This window comes from Salmo salar, chromosome 10 (genome assembly GCF_965601325.2).
Source record: "Salmo salar chromosome 10, fSalSal1, whole genome shotgun sequence".
In the NCBI taxonomy this organism is placed as follows: Eukaryota; Metazoa; Chordata; class Actinopteri; order Salmoniformes; family Salmonidae; genus Salmo; species Salmo salar.
Window position 1 is genome coordinate 76,945,454 of NC_138300.1, and position 15,436 is coordinate 76,960,889.

The 15,436-nt window shown below is 41.9% G+C and overlaps 2 protein-coding genes across 6 annotated transcripts; both read left to right on the forward strand.

Moving 5' to 3' along the window:
- The first annotated feature begins 236 nt into the window (after positions 1 to 236).
- On the forward strand, positions 237 to 10,250 carry LOC106561068 (palmitoyltransferase ZDHHC7). 5 transcript variants are annotated; one of them, XM_045688094.2, is made up of 9 exons: positions 237 to 262; positions 1,449 to 1,558; positions 1,708 to 2,013; positions 2,340 to 2,464; positions 2,733 to 2,829; positions 3,334 to 3,415; positions 7,447 to 7,577; positions 7,788 to 7,811; positions 8,202 to 10,250. In XM_045688094.2, exons 3-9 carry the CDS (start codon positions 1,714 to 1,716, stop codon positions 8,379 to 8,381), a joined length of 939 nt encoding a protein of 312 aa, XP_045544050.1. In that variant the 5' UTR covers positions 237 to 262; positions 1,449 to 1,558; positions 1,708 to 1,713; the 3' UTR covers positions 8,382 to 10,250. The 5 variants fall into 5 exon arrangements, with proteins under 5 accessions (XP_045544050.1, XP_045544049.1, XP_013980158.2 ...); XM_045688093.2 differs by lacking the exon at positions 237 to 262 and adding an exon at positions 336 to 575; XM_045688095.2 differs by lacking the exon at positions 237 to 262 and adding an exon at positions 383 to 575 and having other exon boundaries at positions 1,453 to 1,558.
- A 409-nt stretch (positions 10,251 to 10,659) lies between these two features.
- On the forward strand, positions 10,660 to 15,387 carry LOC106561071 (transmembrane emp24 domain-containing protein 6). The gene is made up of 4 exons (XM_014124691.3): positions 10,660 to 11,101; positions 11,379 to 11,505; positions 11,621 to 11,784; positions 14,712 to 15,387. Exons 1-4 carry the CDS (start codon positions 10,880 to 10,882, stop codon positions 14,946 to 14,948), a joined length of 750 nt encoding a protein of 249 aa, XP_013980166.2. The 5' UTR covers positions 10,660 to 10,879; the 3' UTR covers positions 14,949 to 15,387.
- The last annotated feature ends 49 nt before the right edge of the window (positions 15,388 to 15,436 follow it).

Genomic DNA, 15,436 nt, shown 5'->3' on the forward strand with positions numbered 1-15,436 from the left:
AGGAATGATTGAATTAAAGTCCCACATGTTGTAATTAAATTATGTGAATATATGTTCAAGCTATTTCAGGGCCTGTTTCGAAACGTGTTATTGCTTTATGCATTCTCACATTCTTACAGGAATGATCCTCCAAAATGTCAAATGTTCTTTATTCAATATTTTATGGCACCTTGTTTAGTACTGCCTGGGACCCCACCACATGCAGTAACATAGGTAACATAAATATGGGAGGGGCCCAGTGGCTAAACCCTACAGTACACAGGTAGGTTTACTGAGTAGTCTCTTTACATAATTTTTGTAATTACAAAAAGCAAATGTTTGCCTGTTGTAAAAAAACTTCTGATTTAATAAACTAAATAAGTAGCTAAATGATTAAAACATGTTTTTTTAAGTATACAAATCTGATCATAACAAAATTGGACAGTTCTCGAAATATTCTCCCATACCGGAAATGCAGCTTCCCAAACATTGTTGTGTAGCTAGCGTTAGCCTAGCTACTTGCCTTGAGTGGGGCTCTGTCATGAATGAAATTGAAGCATTATTCCACGAGAAGGAAACTTGTAAACTGTCTGAGGGTAAGAATTGAGTTACTTAATATTTAACGTTAATAATGCTAGCGCAAATACCTACAGCTGCTCACTAATGTTTGACAGTTCTAAATGTTAGCCGACAGCTGGCTAGAAGTGCTAACGTTACCTAGCTAACGTTTATCAGTCAAAGAGATAAGTTTGACAACACTAGCTTACTACTGTCGGATGTCAATCGTTTGTTTCGTAAGTAGTTCAATGAACTTTGCTACTGCACAACCTATTAACATCAACCACCACGGAGGGCTAGCAATGCTAATAGCTAGCTAGTTGTCTTTTTATGTGTTTACGACTTCGTTAGCTAGCAAGCTGCATAATGCCATATTCTCAAATGTCTTTGTTTAAAAGGGATGTGCAAATGGTATTCCATCTGCTGTGTACACAACATTGTTACTGGATCAGATGTTGACCTCTGATTTATACATATGGATTGTTGAACTGTCACCGTAATCATTACACAAAACAGTTGCCAAACGAACTAAAATGTCAGTTTCTATTGGACAGGTTCCGCAAACAGGCTGGTACCTACCTGCATCTGTCTAATAGAAACGCCAGTTTTGCAATTGTTTGGAGAAATGATTACAAACGGAAACGCAATCGAGAGTTTATATTGGACAAATTCAGGGGTGTATTCATTCCGCTTAAACAGAAGCAACCGAAACGGGGAGGGACTTACCTGAATGTGTCCAATAGAAACTCTATCTTTGCTGTTTGCTTCCGTATGGTTCTTAAACGGTCAACAGTTTCTGTATTGAATAGACCCCAGTTAGGGCACTCCCCTTTCGATCCATTTTCTCTGTTTGCTTCCTTTTGATTCTTAAACTGTAAATGGTTTCTGTAATGAATACACCCCTGTTACAGCAAGGCTGTTTCACTTTAAACTATGTGGCCTGAGAAGTCAGGCCCTGGATGCTCTCATCAGTAGTGTTGAAGATTGGACACAATGGCACTCTAAAGGACACTAACAAAAAGTGAGTACAACGTACGCCTAATTAGTCAATGGGCACGAAGTAGGGCTTAATAGCCTATGTCCACAATTAGACCAAAGCATTTTATTCGAACAAATACTATATTTTTCTTTCTGTGCTTTCATATCCCCTTTTTCTGTCTCTCCCTGCAGGGCAGCATGTCTTCAGGTCATCGGCTGCGAGATGTAGAGCAACAGCACCCCCTGCTGGACAGGGAGGAGGCTGCAGCGGGTTCCGCAGTAGGGGAGGCGGAACGGGTGTGGTTCATCCAGGACGGCTGTGGCATGGTCTGTGCCTTCATCACCTGGTTCCTCGTGCTCTACGCCGACTTCGTGGTCACCTTTGTCATGCTGCTGCCCTCCAAGAGCTTCTGGTACGCTGTGGTCAACGGCGTGGTCTTCAACTGCCTGGCCGTGCTGGCACTCAGCTCGCACCTGCGCACCATGCTCACCGACCCGGTGAGTGAACTGACCACTGCAGGGCCGCGCTCATTAGGGCCCACCGTAGCAAAGAAGCGAGGATGCGTTGTAATGTTGGGTGACTTGAAAAAGCGAGTGACTTTGAATGGAGGGCAAGACGGACCATACAAGCAGTAAAATAAACAGTCAGAAAGAATATCATAATAGAGCACTCTGATGTTCATGGGCACATTATAGGAACCATGTGTTGTCCTATTAGCAATGAAAGAACTGACTTACGAGGAGTTTCCTTGAAGTTTTGAAGGAGTCTGTCCAAACATGTCAGTCTGCCTGTGTCCATTCTGTCCATCCTTGTCTGTTTTTAGGGAGCTGTGCCCAAAGGCAACGCCACCAAGAAATACATGGAGAGCCTGAAGCTGAAACCAGGAGAAGTCATCTATAAGTGTCCCAAATGCTGCAGCATCAAACCTGAGCGAGCCCACCACTGCAGGTGAGAAAGAAATGTGTTGTGTGCTTTCTGTATTATGCTTTATGGTATCTAGGGCCAGGGTTTTCCTGGTTGAGTAACTAGGCAAAATTCTCTATTTAGGCCAATATGCCGGGTCCTGTTCATTAGTCCACGCCGTAGTAAAACTTTTGCAATGGAAAACAAAAAGGAACATTTCATATTGGAGCAGTCCAAGTAGTCCCTGTCAGTTTCAGTACATTTTCTTCCGTTTGGTGCCTAATGACCATGGTTTTGTTTCCTTCTCCTGTAGTATTTGTAAGCGCTGCATCCGTAAGATGGATCACCACTGTCCATGGGTAAACAACTGTGTCGGAGAGAACAACCAGCGCTTCTTTGTCCTCTTCACTGTGAGTTCCATCTCAGATCCACATTGTTTAAGTCCAGGTGCACAATGGAAATGGCAAAATGCATTTCTAGTACATCAGTCCAATTAATCAACTAATAGGGCAAAATTATGTAGTTTTTTTGCGACTGACATCGCTATTGTGTAGTTTTGCATGGAAACAATGGGTTTGACAAAACGATTGGGCTAACTGTCATCTTTATTTGTGGCATCTTTTCACCTTGCTTATCATAAAAGCCCGTAAACCAACCAGTCCCTGTTAACTGATTGCTACAAGGAAACATTGGTGCTGCTGTGCTTTTTAACTCTCGCCAGATAGGAGAAATCCAATTTATTATAAGGATAGGCTGTGATCATATAGGCTGTGGTCGTCAGGTGGCTTTTTGTTGTGTCTTTATGCCTATGGCTATTGTCAATGCACAATGAATTGAAATGAATGTTTTACCATCAATACTACAGTTAAGTCATAATTCCTACTTTTTTTTTCTTTTTTTTTTCCCCCCCACAGATGTATATAGCGATGATCTCCACCCACGCTCTCACCCTGAGTGGGTACCAGTTTGTAACATGTGTCAAAGTCCAGTGGAGTGGTGAGTGTCATTATATGAGTCGTTGTCTAAATATACTGTTCCTTTTTAAATACAACTACATTGACTTCAATGTGCCCTGTTTAACGACACAATCTGGGACTTTCCTTGCCAAAATACTGTACCCATCATAAGTATTTTGTTGCATAACAAAGTGGGATTGAAATTGATTTAATTGTGATTACTTTGTCACTGATCTATATAAAATACACCATAATGTCAAGGTTAAAAGACAATTTATATAAATGTTTACAAATTTATAAAAAAATAAATAACTCAAATGTCATGGGTGTACAAGTATTCAACCCCTTTCTTATGGCAAGCCTAAATAAATTTAGGAGCACAAATTTGCTTAACAAATCACACAATGTGCCCTCCGAGTGGCGCAGCGGTCTGAGGCGTCACTACAGACCCGAGTTCGATCCCAGGCTGTGTCACAACCAACCGTGACCAGGAGTCCCATAGGGCGGCGTAAAATTGGCCCAGCGTCGTCTGGGTTAGAGGACTGTTTGGCCGGGGGGGCTTTACTTGGCTCTTAGCGACTCCTTGTGGCGGGGACATTGGTGCAGCTGGCTTCCGCATTAAGCAGGCGGGTGTTAAGAAGCGTTGCATGACTTGGCCTTCTCATCTCCCGAGCCCGTTGGGGAGTTCCAGCAATGAGAGAAGTTCGTAATTAAAACATTTAAAATAATTATCAAACAATAAGTTGCATTGACTCACTCTGTGTGCAATAATAGGGTTTAACATGATTTTTGAATGACTACTTCATCTCTGTATACCACACACACAATTATATGTACGGTCCCTCAGTCGAGTAGTGAATTTCAGGCACAGATTCAACCACAAAGAACAGGGAGCCTTTCCAATGCTTCGCAAAGAAGTGCAACATAAAAAGCACACACTGAATATCCCTTTGAGCATGGTGAAGTTACTAATTAGGCTTTGGATGTTGTATCAACACACCTAGTCACTACAAAGATACAGGCGTCCTTCCTAACTGAGTTGCCGGAGAGGAAGGACATTTCAACATCACCGAAGGTGATTTTAAAACAGTTAGAATTTATTGGCTGTGATAGGAGAAAACTGAGGATGGCTCAACAATATTATAGTGACTTCACCATACTAACCTCATTGACAGAGTGAAAAGAAGGAAGCCTGTACAGAATAAAAATATTACAAAACATGCATCCTGTTTACAACAAGGCACTAAAGTAATATGGCAAAAAATGTGGCCAAGAAATTCACTTTTTGTCCTAAATACAAGCGTTAAGTTCGGGGAAAGTCCAACACATCAAAGAGGAGCGCACACTATATTTTCAAGCATGGTGGTGGCTGCATCATGTTATGGGTATGCTTGTCATCAGCAAGTACTGTGAAGTTTTTTTTCAGGATAAAAAGAATCAGAATGGAGCTAAGCACAGGCAAAATCCTAGAGGAAAACCTGGTTCAGTCTGATTTACACCAGAAACTGGGAGACCAGTTAAACTTTCCGCAAGACAACCTAAAACACAAGGCTAAATTTACACTGGAGTTTCTTACCAAGACAAGGAATGTTCCTGAGAGGCCTAGTTACAGTTTTGACTTAATTCTACTTGACAATCTATGGCAATACTTGAAAATGGCTGTCTAGCAATGTACAAACAGCCAACTTTACAGAGTTTGAATAATTTTGAAAAGAATCATGGGCAAGTATTGCACAATCCAGGTGTGCAAAGCTCTTAAGCCTTGTTCACACTGCAGGCCTTAATGCTCAAATCAGTTTTGTTTATCAAATCTGTTTTGGAATACTGACTGTCCAAACAGCAAGTTACAAGTGACAATCAGATTTGTGTGTGTTCAGACAGCAGTCATTTGCTGACATGGCTATGCTAGTTTTCATACTAAAGATGCGTACTATTGTTTGTACAGATGAACGTGGCATTCGGAATTTGCGCCGAAGGATGAACCAGACTTGTGGAGGTCTACAACTTCCAACTTCAACTGTATTCATGTATGTATGTACAGTTGAAGTCGGAAGTTGACATACACTTAGGTTGGAGTCATTAAAACTCCAACTCTGAAAATGTCTTGTTAACAAACTATGGTTTTGGCAAGTCGGTTAGGACATCTACTTTATGCATGAGACAGGTATTTTTCCAACAATTGTTTACAGACAGATTATTTCACTTATAATTCACTGTATCACAATTCCAGTGGGTCAGAGGTTTACATACACTAAGTTGACTGTGCCTTTAAACAGCTTGGAAAATTCCAGAAAATGATGTCATGGCTTTAGAAGCTTCTGATAGGCTAATTGACATCATTTGAGTCAATTGGAGGTGTACCTGTGGATGTATTTCAAGGCCTACCTTCAAACTCAGTGCCTCTTTGCTTGACATCATGGGAAAATCAAAAGAAATCAGCCAAGACCTTAGGAAAAAAATGGTAGACCTCCACAAGTCTGGTTCATCCTTGGGAGCAATTTCCAAATGCCTGAAGGTACCACATTCATCTGTACAAACAATAGTACGCAAGTATATACACCATGGGACCACGCAGCTGTCATACCGCTCAGGAAGAAGACGCGTTCTGTCTCCTAGAGAACAACAGCAAAGGACCTTGTTAAGTTTCTAGAGGAAACGGGTACAAAAGTATCTATATCCACAGTAAAACGAGTCCTATATCGACATAACCTGAAGGCCGCTCAGCAAGGAAGAATCCACTGCTCCAAAACCGCCATAAAAAAGCCAGACTATGGTTTGCAGCTGCACATGGGGACGAAGATTGTACTTTTTGGAGAAATGTCCTCTAGTCTGATGAAACAAAAATAGATCTGTTTGGCCATAATGACCATCGTTATGTTTGGAGGAAAAAGGGTGATGCTTGCAAGCCGAAGAACACCATCCCAACCATGAAGCATGGGGGTGGCAGCATCATGTTGTGGGGGTGCTTTGCTGCAGGAGGGTCTGGTGCACTTCACAAAATAGATAGCATCATGAGGAATTGAAAATTATGTGGATATATTGACGCGACATCTCAAGACATCAGTCAGGAAGTTAAAGCTTGGTCGCAAATGGGTCTTCCAAATGGACAATGACCCCAAGCATACTTCCAAAGTTGTGGCAAAATGGCTTAAGGACAACAAAGTCAAGATATTGGAGTGGCCATCACAAAGCCCTGACCTCAATCCTATAGAATATTTGTGTGCAGAACTGAAAAAGCGTGTGCGAGCAAGGAGGCCTACAAACCTGACTCAGTTACACTAGCTCTGTCAGGAGGAATGGGCCAAAATTCACCCAACTTATTGTGGGAAGCTTGTGGAAGGCTACCCAAAACGTTTGACCCAAGTTAAACAATTTGAAGGCAATGCTACCAAATACTAATTGAGTGTATGTAAACTTCTGACCCACTGGGAATATGAAAGAAATTAAAGCTGAAATAAATAATTTTCTCTACTATTATTCTGACATTTCACATTCATAAAATATAGTGGTGATCCTAACTGACCTAAGACAGGGAATTTTTACTCTGATAAAATGTCAGGATTTGTGAAAATTTATTTGGCCAAGGTGTATGTAAACTTCCAACTTCAACTGTATGTCTAACTTTTTTTTTTTATGTAATAATATATATACATCGTATTTTGTATAGATCGTTGACAAAAAAATTGCAATTTCATCCATTTTAATCCCACTTTGTAACAGAATAAAATGTGAAGAAATCCAAGGGGCTGAATATGTATGATAAGCATTGTAAGGTTGTTTGATTCAATTGTTTGTAAACAAAGTCTTTGTTCAGAAAATGTTACAGGTTTAAAATATGCTTAAAAAGTCCACCAAATTAAAATGGTCAATCATTCTTTGCAGCCATTGCTCCATCTATGAATTTGATAGGGGTTATTTTTCCTTTTTGCCCCCACCCCTCAGCTTTATCGCAAATCAAGTGGCGGGGCAGCCGTTTTGTTGATTTTCAAATTCAGGATCGCAGCTTCAAATATAACTACATTGAGGTCAGTGTTGATGTCATTATGCTGGATGATGTTTCTGCCCCTCCAGAGTGCAGTGACTTTTCCCCTCCGGTGACGGTGATGCTGATGATCTTCCTCTGCCTTGAGGGCCTCCTCTTCCTCAGCTTCACAGCTATCATGTTTGGCACTCAGGTCCACTCCATCTGCAACGATGAGACAGTGAGGAGATTAACAGTATATGCCACTTAGCAGACATTTTTTTATATTTTTTATCCTAAGTAAGTTTCTGCACAGTGATTGCATAGATTTTCAATTTGTGTTATGTGATTTATTGTGGGAATTGAACACACATTAGATATACAATGTAGATTAGATAGAGTATTGTGCATGATTTAAGAATTGTTTCCATGTTATACATTACATTCTCAGGTCCACTCCATCTGCAACAAGACGGTGAGGAGCCAAACTACATAGACAAACCATAGATAGACATGCAGGGCTTATTCAGTAGGGCAAAGGCATTACAGAACGCCATTCTACATTGACCATTTCTATCAACAATAAGATTCTGCCCCTCTGAACAAGCACATGGCCATGGTAGTGAAGTCTCATTTGTCAATAGAATCAGGAGGGAAATGGGGCCTATTTACAAATGAGACATCAGCCTCATTCAGAAAATTGTTAATAATGTAAGAAAGAAGAAACTTAGTGATGTTGATGAGACTCGTGACCTATGACAGGCTAATTTACCATTGTGGTTATTTGACCATTAGCTCAACTTTTATTGAATTCTCACCTTGCGTTGCCGTTTACCCCTCTGTGTGTGTGTGTGCGTGTTACTAGGAGATTGAGCGTCTGAAGAATGAGAAGCCCACGTGGGAGAGGCAAGTTCGCTGGGAGGGCATGAGGAGCGTGTTTGGGGGCCAGCCGTCCCTGCTGTGGATCAACCCGTTTGCCGGTCTCCGACTGCGCCGGCTACTCACTACTAGCTCCCGGAAAGCCGGCGCCGAGTTCTCAGTCTGACCTCTCACATTATGAGCAGCTTCGTACAGGAACTGTCTGGAACAATCTTTGGAACCGGTCTCTGACACCAGGGTCCTGTTCATTTAGGCATCAAACAGAAGAAAACGGACTGAAACAGGAAAGGGACTATGCGGACTTGTCCAATAAGAAACTTACATTTTTGTTTTATTTTGCTAAATATTTTCAATTGCGTGCCCTAATGAACACGACCCAGCTATCAGAAAGACTCAAGTTCTATACAACCGCACGGACAATGGTGCTTCTGACCATCACGTCTACAAGTAGCTGACATGGAGCAGGAATCAAAAGATCAAGAGACCGATTGAAACCTGTTTTAAAGATCAAATGAAAGTGCGCTGTAGTCCTAAAACAGACTGAAACACAACATACTACACAGTCAACATTTACTAAATTGCCGCCTAAAGGGAGGATCCACTGTATCTGAGGACTGTTCCGTTGTTTAGTTATTGACTTCCTTTTAAAGACACTTGTTGTTTTCTGCTCTTCCTCACTCTGGGGGGGGGGGTGAGTGAGTAAAGCCTAATTTATACCTCACGTACATACGCAACGCAAGAACTCAATTAGCTACTCAAAATGACAATCTTGTACTTGTTACAAATTGCTGGGCTGCACACGTCTGCGTATTTTGACTACGGAACTATGCAGGGTCGCCATTTTATGTAGCTAATTGGAGATCTTGCATCCATATGTAGGGTATAAATTAGGCTTAAGTGTCCTTCCCTGGCCGTAGATAGCTGCACCTCTGGGAAAAACAATGCGCTGGAATTGGTGTTAACCACTACTATAACCATATCATACTTTTTATGAAAACAGTATATTGCTGGATATATTGCTGGCGAATCCTGTTGTTTTTGCATACCAAAAAAAGTGTGTTTACCACTTGTAGGAGTTCGATGAGTTGGGGTGGGGAAGGAGGCATATGAAATATGAATAATTGATGCCAGCAAGATGGTAGAGAACTACTATAATCAGCAGTTTGAATTCTGCATGAGGCAATCACATCAACTTTTACTAATGTGTCTGACAAATTTGCTGTGAAGTTGACCATTTTTAAAGGCATAGGAACTGGATTCATTAGCCGAAAGTTAGCATCGTGGTTATTTTAATAGGAAGTAAGAATACTATGATTATTTTTTTAACTGTGCTCTAATTTAAAGGTAAACTCAGTGTTGCACGAAGTTAACAGCGATTATTGGGCCATTTTCCGCAACAACTAAGAGCGTTGAAGCACGAGGCTAAACTTTTCTGCTGTTTTGGTGCCGTCGTAGCTACCACTTTAGCAGCGTGAAGCAAACCCGTGCATATTGGCAGATACTCTGTGAGAGCAAAGTCTTGCATCACACTCATCTCAATGTCTGTGGTGCTGGTCGTGGCAACGTCATAACGCAGAGTCTACCTTTTTAAAATTGTAATTTGTGTGTAATGGACTATATGACTCCAGCAGAGTCAACGGTTATCTCAAACAGTCAAATGCTTACATGGTACTGTATGGTATTTACTTTTATCAAGTCTAAATACAGTACTTTACACAACCTTATGAGCTTTCACACAAAAGTATGTGCATGTGCTTCCCTCAAGTATTCAATGCTATACACTCCTATGTTATACTCTCGTATGTATACAGGGGAAGTTCCTATCATGCTGATCTTAAAATAATTCTGATTAACCATTTATAATTTTTTTATTTGATATTTGATGGACTGGATAATGTAATGTATGAGGACTCAGCTGTTTTTAAATGCTCTTGTTATGAGATTATACAGTATGTTATGTACTTCTGTTTTGAACCCTTTCATGCTAACTTTTACCGGGCTCCCATTTAAATGAACTTAATTTCTACCTCTCAAATCCTGATTTCTTTGTCAATATTACTGACTGTATAGAAGATAGCAGCACTTCAAAAAGCCCACTTGGAACTGGTGAATGATTTGCTGTACACAGAAAGCCGTATGTGAAGCACTGGTCCCAATTCGCTCCCTTCCCCTTCCTGTAGCCCTTTGATGTTGGCAGATCTCTAAGGTGGAAGCAATATAATGGAAGCTTCACCTTTTACACTGCTTATACCTGTCCAGACCCTTCAGATCCGCAAACGCTAAAGGGTCATGGCTGAGGGGAAAGGCTAGGGAGGGAACTGGGACCAGCTTAGTCGACGACATATGTGAAGGGACCTGTATTTTCCCATACCACACAACTCCAACCATCATAGGGAGTAGGAGGAAGTTGCCCCTAGACGCTGACCTTGGGACAGTTTTGCACTTCCCCCACTATTGGTTTAGTGTATAAAGGGGGGAGGGGGGCAGATCCTAGATCTGTACCTTGGGGAAACTTCACCCCGGAGCCCACCTTTTTAGTGAAGCAGACGTATGGGTTGTAGTTAATCATTTCTTGTCCCACAAGCCACGACACATCCACACTGGCAGACAGTAGCAACCTGCACGTCATTGCTATTAAAACGTATCCTTTCAAGAGGACCAGCCATGTTATGTGGGGTATCCTTAGTTGTGCTCCTGGCTCTATTGGGTTTGGGGGGTCAGGGTTTGGGTGATCCCTTGGCGGGCCCCCATCCGGGCCTACCAGCGGACAAGGACTTGTTCTGGGGAGCGGACCAGTATGACTTTGCTGTCGTGCTGCGTGCCTCCGGACTGGAGTGCTTCTGGCACTTTGCACATCAAGGGGAGCGCTTCTACTTGACTTTTATGGTAAGACGTTATTCTAGTTTAGTAGTACAATAACAGGATATATTTTTATTGTGCAACATATTTATCTTGTAAAGTTAAGCCTACTAATTACTGCCTGGCTTGGCCTGAACGTTTTATTAAAAGGCTTAAAATGTAGAATATTCAGATAAAAAGTAAATCTGTTCAGGGCTTACTCCGTTGTCATTTACTGAAGCGGTCTACAAAGCCCCCAACATATGGTTCGCAGCACATGGTCGTCCGATATGACAGTGAACGAGATCCATCTGTCTGCGTTTAGGTCCAGTGGGTCACTGGTGTTGGCAACGACAGACACTTATCCGTCACTGTCAACTCTCCTAAAGGCTTGCTGTTGTCCAAAATTGACGAAGCTACGGGTCAAATCAACTTTGTTGCCGAGGAGACCGGTACATTGTTCCTCCTTTTGAACGTGCACACACACACGAGGCGCATGACAAAAAATGTAGTACACCATTTGAAATGTGGTGGAAGTATGTAACTTATTTTTATTTTGAATTCTAGGTTTCTATCAAATGTGCTTCAGCAACTTCCACAACCGATTTGGCAGCATGCAGGTCTTCCTCAACTTTGGGGTGTACTACGACGGTTCTGATCACCAACAGAAACAGAAGGAGGAGAAGAAGAAAGTCCAAAAAGACCTGAACAACACTCTGTCCACCATAGAGGTAATGCTCTATTTGGGGTTTGACTGCATGTACGATCCAATATGTTACGATAACTTTTGTCCATTTACATGGAAATGAATGAGGTCAGTGTACACATGCAATAAAATCTTATTGTCCGATATCACGTATCATATATTGCGAGGTTTAAAGAAGAGCATGGGGAGCTCTGCCTAACATGCAGGTTCTTAAAGTGATGCTCCAGAACTTTGTAATAATTTCAGCCAGTAGTTTTGAAAGTGGTGCTCACGAGCCAAAACAGGTCCCCGTTTTTTGTGTACTACATCATCCAATATGTACAATATGTTACAAATGCTGTGCTTAAAAGTTTGGGTTAAGTGGCAAAATCAGGGTCAGCAACAACTTGCAAGTTTACACATTGTATTTTCTCCTTCTCCACCAACCTCAGACTTGTCGCTTTTAAGCCTGATCAAAGGACAAGGAACACACAGGAGAACGCCATGAACTATACAAACAAAAACAGGTTTTAGTGCAGGTGTAACCGATGTGAAATGGCTAGTTAGTTAGCGGTGGTGCGCGCTAATAGCGTTTCAATCGGTGACGTCACCCGCTCTGAGACTTGAAGTAGGGTTGCCCCTTGCGTTGCAAGGGCCGCGGCTTTTGTGGCGCGATGGGTAACGATGCTTCGTGGGGTGTCAGTTGTTGATGTGTGCAAGGGTCCCTGGTTCGAGCCCGGGTTGGGGCGAAGAGAGGGACGGAACCTACACTGTTACATTGATGCTGTTGACCCGGATCGTTGGTTGCTGCGGAAAAGGAGGAGGTCAAAGGGGGGGTGAGTGTAACCGATGTGAAATGGCTAGTTAGTTAGCGGTGGTGCGCGCTAATAGCAGTTCAATCAGTGACGTCACTCGCTCTGAGACTTGAAGTAGGGTTTCCCCTTGCGTTGCAAGGGCCGCGGCTTTTGTGGCGCGATGGGTAACGATGCTTCGTGGGGTGTCAGTTGTTGATGTGTGCAAGGGTCCCTGGTTCGAGCCCGGGTTGGGGCGAAGAGAGGGACGGAACCTACACTGTTACACAGGTTCGAGAGAAGCACTACCTGAACATTAATTCAACTTCAAATCAAGATCAATCAAATATATTCTCCCAACTTAGACAGCAACACCTCAAACAAAAAAGACGGTATTTAAAGAAACAGCCAATGAAATTACAGGATCAATCAAGAAGGCAGACGCATGCGTGATAAACAATGGAGGCTAATTGTCACACCTGTGACAAACTTGCCCACAAAAATGTTACGTTTCCACACATTGTTTTTGTAAATATAAATTTAGGGCAATTAAGTACAAAACAATTGGCTGAAGTTCTTACTCAAAATCACATTTAAATCAGTCAGTTTTTTTCAAATGTCCCCTTTTTAAATTCGTTATGGTTCAGTCAGTAACAGGCTCATTCTTCACTCTCTGCCCCTTATGTGATTGGAAGCGCTGCAACACCCCTCCGTGTGTTGTCTGAGACCTTGGGTGCATGGCTTTAGCTCCACTTGCTCACTTTTCCTTGGCCCAGCCTCCAGGCCACTCCTCTTACAGACCCGACTCCAGAACACGGTGCTGCGTTCAGTACGTTTTTACGTTACGGGGCTGTACTGAATAACCGGTTGAAATTGCGTTTAGTATACCTGTATAATCATATTGTTGACCTATTATGTGGTCTGAACGTATTGAAGAGGTGTACCATCAGATTTGAATCATTTACACAGATTGACAATAATGTCTCAGAATTCAAAGATCAGCGCAATATAAGAAATACAGTAACGCTTAAAATTTCACAAACCTTAACATAAACAATTAATCCAATTTACCCCAGAGTTGATATATAAACCAAATACTTTAAGTAATGACTGCTGCATTCAAAGAACCAACCTACAGCACTAGACCAAATTTGACTTGAGTCATCCATCTTGTGGTATTGAGAGAAACATGGTAATGCTTTCACTGATTGTACACAAAGGAAGATATTTCTTACATGATGGTGCTTGCTTTGTTATCCAACTGATCTTGTCTCCTTTGTCATCATTCCTGCTGTTGTTTGGGATGTCAGTTCTTGCAACTGGGGTGGGGGCAGTAATAAATAAGGTAATGGGTCAGGCCATAGGTTAGATTTAAATTATAAAGTCAATCTCAATGTGACATGGATTTAAAAGGAATAGTGCCAAGACTGGTGCAACAAAAATATGATGGAAGAAAACTCACCCATGTTTACACCAAACGGATGCGTTTTAACTTTAGTAGTACAGGTACGAAGAATCAAGTTAGCTACCTAGACAATCTTTATCATTGTCATCCTTTCTAGTTCAACTCTTTCAAACACTTGTATTATAACTGGTGGCAGTTTGGGGACCCCAAATTAAGCAGTAAAGATTCAATCTGTTTTTTTTGGTCTCTTACAAAGTATATTAGAGCAAAGTGGGTAGAACGTGTTCCCTTTGTAGATGTGTATGGAAATATGCATGGTCAAAATTGAGTTTTTTTTAAATTGAAAACCATGTCTCTTAATGAGGAGGTGCTTTGGGGCGGTAGTGTGTGGTGGCGCTTGGTACAAAGTCATCTTTCTCTCTGTAAAACTACCTGCAGAAGTCGACGAGTTTAGATATATAATTGTTGTCTGCAGCTCCGGTAGAGCAACATGCAGTAGACTGCCCAGGGGTTATACAGTACATGGCCAGCACAGTTCAATATTATGCCACTCATTGAGACCCAAACCCTGACGACTGCTGCTAAATGTGACACCCTGGCCGAGAGGGCTGTGACTAAACTCAGTTCAGTACCATAGATCCGCCTACACCACAAGGCAGGTAGTAGTTCACCACATTACTCAATTAATGTATTCGGCCTATCTCCAGCAATAATCATGTCAGTTGGTGTTAAATAATAATAACGTTTTAACAACACTACTCTCCAAACCACTTTTAGGAGACTTCCCATCGCGTGGAGGGCTACGTCTTCCACATGTTTCGACATTACAACTTTGGCCGCATGCGGAAAGGCGCCGACTACTACCTCCTCCTCTCCAACTCTAAATACATCACCTGGTGGTCTGCGGTCCAGAGTGTGGTCATCGTCATGGCGGGCTACCTGCAACTCTTCTTCCTCAAGAGGCTCTTCAACACCAAGCCCACTACAGAAGCACCAGAGAAACCTCGCTGCTGAGTCCATGGATGGTTTTAGTATTCAGTGCCCTCATGCGCCCTGGTTGGGATGAATTCCATTTTAATTCAGTCAACCAGTTACAACACCGGGAATTAAATCCGATCGCCCCTTTTCGGCTATGCCCCTTTTAAAGGCAATGTTCCTGCATTTGTGGAGACCGCATTCACGGTAAATGCTGCATATGTTGGCTCAATCACTAATGACCTTTTGAATTTCAAGTGCGCTATTACGCGGATTTACCACTGATCGGATAAAAATCCCAGCCTTAAATTCCATTCCATTTGACTGAATTAAAATAGAATTGACTCCGACCCTGTTGTTAATGTAACTAATGGGACCCTGTTGTTAATGTCACTAATGGGATCTGCTCCTTATATATCTATGTTGGAATTTATTAAAGTCTCACACGTTTTGACAAATGTTGTCATTCCAGTGCATATATTTGGCGTGGATTTTATTTTTTTTTGTTTCTGTGTTCTGACTCTGAT

What these genes read in the sequence shown, in the direction of transcription:
- LOC106561071 (XM_014124691.3), top strand. Translation starts at nt 10,880, where the DNA reads ATGTTATGTGGGGTATCCTTAGTTGTGCTCCTGGCTCTATTGGGTTTG. An exon ending in CTTTGTTGCCGAGGAGACCG is followed by an intron (nt 11,506 to 11,620) that starts GTACATTGTTCC and finishes TTTGAATTCTAG; the next exon opens with GTTTCTATCAAATGTGCTTC. An exon ending in ACACTCTGTCCACCATAGAG is followed by an intron (nt 11,785 to 14,711) that starts GTAATGCTCTAT and finishes AACCACTTTTAG; the next exon opens with GAGACTTCCCATCGCGTGGA.
- LOC106561068 (XM_045688094.2), top strand. Translation starts at nt 1,714, where the DNA reads ATGTCTTCAGGTCATCGGCTGCGAGATGTAGAGCAACAGCACCCCCTG. An exon ending in GAGCGAGCCCACCACTGCAG is followed by an intron (nt 2,465 to 2,732) that starts GTGAGAAAGAAA and finishes CTTCTCCTGTAG; the next exon opens with TATTTGTAAGCGCTGCATCC. An exon ending in CCATCTGCAACGATGAGACA is followed by an intron (nt 7,578 to 7,787) that starts GTGAGGAGATTA and finishes TTACATTCTCAG; the next exon opens with GTCCACTCCATCTGCAACAA.